Here is a 4,235-nt window from a genome sequence, read left to right as displayed (position 1 = left end):
TTTCCGAACGTATTTTCTGACAAAAATTATTTTTTTAATTTACACAGGGTTTGTTTTTGAAAAAATACTTTTCTTTATGCTCTTTTTTATTAACTAGATCCGAATCGGCCAGATCTCTGTTAGGATCTGGCCGGACCCGGATCCAGACATTTTTTTTCAAATTAGGATCCGGCCGAACCCGGATCCGGACTTTTTTTCAAACTAGAATTCGGCCGGAACCGGATACGGACTTTATTTTCAAATTAAAATCCGGGCGGATCCGGATCCGGATTTTTTTTTCATATCAAGATCCGGCCGGATCCGGATATCAGACAAAAATGGCAATATCCGGCCGGATCCGGACCAGGATAGTGAGTCCGGTACATCACTAATTTAAATAAACTCTTTATTTCACAGTAAATTAAGCAATATTTTTGTTAGGACAAATAATTATTTAAAAGTAACTAGTAAAACCATAGTTTTCAGCTTTACAAACATGAAACTTTTTTTTCAAAAGGTATGAAACTTTATTGTAATTCAAATTTTGAAAGATAGGAAAAAAACAAACTAAGCTTTTAAAACAGACTTAAAAGTCATAACTTTCCGACTTTTAAAATAATTTAAAAACATAAAAAATAAATGATAATTGTGAAACTTTATTTGCATGTAACATTGCTCATATGGCTGTGTATTTTTTTACAATATATTACTAAAAAAAATTAACTCCGATTTCAAGTCATAACTTTACAATAACGTTTTTAATCCTCTCAGCTTCTCTCAAACCGCTCTCAAACGCTCCGTTCATCGTGGAATGCTGAGTCGTGCTTGTAGCTTCGCCGGCGAACAAAACTGTCGGCACATCACACGAGTTCGATGAGGTCCGGTACAGCGGTTCCGCATGACTGATTATGTCCTCCGCTGAACTGCGGCTGGATATGTAGGCGTAGCAGCCTCTGGTGAACTCGTCGCACGTCTAATTGCTCACGTGCGCGGAAACAGGACGCGGTAAGTTTGGCATGACTGGGAAATTTTGATTAATTGTTTTTAGTTATTTATGATATTAAGTATTTGTTTAGTTTTCAATGTAAAGGGGTGTTTTAGTTTCTATTTTTCTTCATATTTGTGTATACAAAAATTTTGTAAATAAAAAAAAAATATAAATTAGCGTTTTTCTATGTCAAAATACATTTTTGATTTATATTAAAAATTACAAATAAAAAGTAATAGTTTTTTTTCAAAACTTGACCTATAAGTACGCAAAAAAATCGATCTTATAAAAATTTAGGTTTTTAGTTAATTCTTTCGAACCATAAACTTGTTCTTCAAAGCATTTTAATTTCAAGACTCAACTGCATAAGCTTAGTATTAAAAAGCTTTGAAAGAGTAAAACTATTATTTGTAAAAGCTAACTTAACTTCGTTAGAAAAAACGTACAATTTAAATCTTTTGTTATTATTAGCTTTAAATCGTTATTATCAAAATTGATAGTCTAAAACAATTTTACACTTTATGTTAGTGCTGCGTTTTTAGTGTGTAAACAAAAAAAAACGTTTTAAAAAGTTTGTCTTAGAATTTAGTATAAAAGAAAGTTAACATTACAATGAGCTAAAATAGTTCTTAAATATTACTTTTTCTATGCTTTTATTGTTTATCATCTTCTACTAATAGTTATGAAGTTATACATATTTTACTACTTTGTATTCACACTAAGGCTAAAACGAAATGAAATAGTAAACAAAAGTTTTAACATTTTTTTTTATAAGCACTAGCAATTTAAAAAAGTTTAACCAACATTTTTTAAGATCTGTCCAGAATTCCTTAATAAGAGTATCGGTTTCTGTAATTTCTGCTACTTCTTCTTCTTTTCCTGATAGCCAAGCCTGGTAAATTAAAAAACTGTCACTAAGTAACAAAGAGTTAATGATGAAATGAATTGTACGTTTGAATGAAAAAATACCGTCATAAAGCTTTCGTTGTTTCCAGGACACCTTGATACTTTCACGTAATAGTTTCCATACTTGGACTCGCTGCTTCTCAACAGGAAAAACATCGTGTCTCGCTCGCATTCGAGTAAGTCTTCAGGTTTAAATCTGAGAATAACCTTTGCCACGCTTCTAAATCCCAATCTGAAAAAAAAGGACTAATATTTTTTTTAAATAGTTTATTTTATTTGCTTAGCGTAAAGTAGGCAACTCACACTGAAAGTAGAAATAAGTCAAAAAGTGTTTGCTGCGTGAATTCTTATAAAGATTAAGCTTATGACAGTCTAAACTTTCTAAAATATAATAATTTAATATATAATTTACTTTCTAAATGTTATTTTATTTGTGTTCACCTTTTAATGGCGCTTGTTTTTTTCACTGGCAATCGCGGAACGAACATCTCCTCGTGCACGTCTTTCAGCACTCCGAGTGGCAGAGTGCAGACGACAAAGTCAGCATCGACCACGCTTACCTCACCACATTTCAAGTCTTCAACCGTCATGCGAACCTTGACTCCGTTCCATTTGACCTTTGTGACTTTCCTATTGCACTGCACAGTGTCTTTTGGTAACAATTTCTCAAGTTTGTTCGTTACTTCGTCCATTCCAAAATCAACCGTGGTGTTGTCGTCCATATATCCCCATTCGTAAGTGCCGTAGTCTTTGGCGGTTATTTTATCCAAGCTGTCGCAACCGTCTTCTACGGTTTGAAAATGCAAAATTGAGTTGTACAGCGACGAAAAATAGTCGATGTTACTGAAAGGCCAGTTTCTTTCAACGTACGGCAGTAAGTTTTTCGAACTTTCAACGTTTATTCCGTTCGCGGCATCTTCTAAAACGTCTTTGAATCTCTCAAACGCAAAATCGAGAACCTGGTGCTCGACACCCGTTGCTTCGTGGCTTTCAAAAAGATACCGAACGTTTCTGTGAAAATTCCCATATAACATCTAGAGTAAATTGTTACGTATAACATCTAAAGTAAATTGTTACAAAAATACTCACTCATTATACGGACTGGCTAAGATCGTGCTTCTATCAACAAACGATTTGAGACTGTTTTGCGTTGATCCGTGGATCCATTGAGTTCCGTTTTCATAGAAAAAGTCGTCTTGTGAACAGTTTTGTTTAAAATTAAAGTTTATTGTAGTCGTTATTATTTTGAGTGATTATAAAAATACTATCCTAACAATTTTTGGAGTTAGTGTTTTTTTATATCTGATTAATGTATCGATTTTAATTCGGTTACTAAACGAACATTTATAAGGTTAACTTAAAATTAAAAAAAATATTTTGTAAATCATCAACTCACAAGCTTTTTATATGCTCATAAAAAAATTTCTTTGAAATTAACTTTAACAAATAAAAAGTTAGTTTCGGTAAATCTTTTTTTAGTTAATTAAGTTTTAGTTTTTTACCTTCAAATCGACAAGTATTTATTCTTCCGCCCACTCTGTCACGTGCTTCAAGTATTGTGACGTCACAATGACGTAACAAGTTTACCGCGCACGAGAGACCACTGATGCCAGCTCCTATTATTATCACTTTCGGCTTCTGCTTTACTTCAGTCATGATTTTAAAAAACTTCTAAAAAAAAAACAAGTAATGTAAAAGTGTTCTTACTTTATGTATTAATCAATAAACTTTGGTTGGTTAAAACCAGTAAATTTTTCATAAAAAATATTTTAAATTTATTTAGTTAAACTATGATGAAATTAATAGTTATTGTTTTCATTTCTTGTTCATATGTTATAATTTGTAAATATATAATTTAAGGGTTCAGTGTTTAATGAAACAAACTTGAAATTTGCTGTTGTTTTAAAGTTTTAATCAGTAGTTAATACTTTGAATACCTTTAAAAAATTTAGCAATTATCAATTAGTAAATTTTATTTTTTTTTGTCTTAAAGTATCACCAAACGGTCAGCATAGAACTTTTATATAAGTTTAACAAAAACGGTCAGTTAAGAGTTTTAAGTCAAAACTCATAGTTGTTTGTCTTAATCAGGGTTTCCTAAACTTTTTTTCTGATGGCCCCATTCAAAGGAATTTAAAAGGCCGTGGCTAGTTTAAAAGTTGTTTGTAAAACAAAAATGTTAAAACAAAAATATTTAAGATATTAGAAGTTTTACCTGAAACAAAATTAAATAAAAAGTACATTACAAAATAACGACAATAAAATTCGACATTAATACTAAAAACACGCTATTTATAAAGTTTTAAATTGTAAAAGTCTCTTTGTTTGCAAATTTTCGGTTCACGAGTTCTAATAAACAAAG

The 4,235-nt window shown here is 31.3% G+C and overlaps 1 protein-coding gene across 1 annotated transcript; it reads right to left on the bottom strand.

The window, feature by feature from the left end:
- Positions 1–715: 715 nt before the first annotated feature.
- Positions 716–3,529, bottom strand: LOC145836804 (protein anon-37Cs-like). The gene is made up of 5 exons (XM_082944577.1): positions 3,376–3,529; positions 2,963–3,068; positions 2,315–2,884; positions 1,937–2,105; positions 716–952 (listed from the first exon to the last, which is right to left on the bottom strand). Exons 1-5 carry the CDS (start codon positions 3,527–3,529, stop codon positions 716–718), a joined length of 1,236 nt encoding a protein of 411 aa, XP_082800703.1.
- Between the last annotated feature and the right edge of the window lie 706 nt (positions 3,530–4,235).

Source organism: Thalia democratica, chromosome 5, assembly GCF_965202585.1.
Source record: "Thalia democratica chromosome 5, ktThaDemo2.hap1.1, whole genome shotgun sequence".
NCBI classification, from domain to species: domain Eukaryota; kingdom Metazoa; phylum Chordata; class Thaliacea; order Salpida; family Salpidae; genus Thalia; species Thalia democratica.
Note: the sequence above shows the minus strand (reverse complement) of the source record. Positions and strands in the feature narration are given on the sequence as shown.

Bases quoted from the DNA above. Each gene is read 5' to 3' on its own strand.
- LOC145836804 (XM_082944577.1), bottom strand. From the start codon at position 3,529: ATGACTGAAGTAAAGCAGAAGCCGAAAGTGATAATAATAGGAGCTGGC. The intron at 3,069-3,375 runs GTAAAAAACTAA...ACTGTTCACAAG, and splicing joins AAATACTTGTCGATTTGAAG to ACGACTTTTTCTATGAAAAC. The intron at 2,106-2,314 runs GTGAACACAAAT...CTTTTTTTTCAG, and splicing joins AAAACAAGCGCCATTAAAAG to ATTGGGATTTAGAAGCGTGG.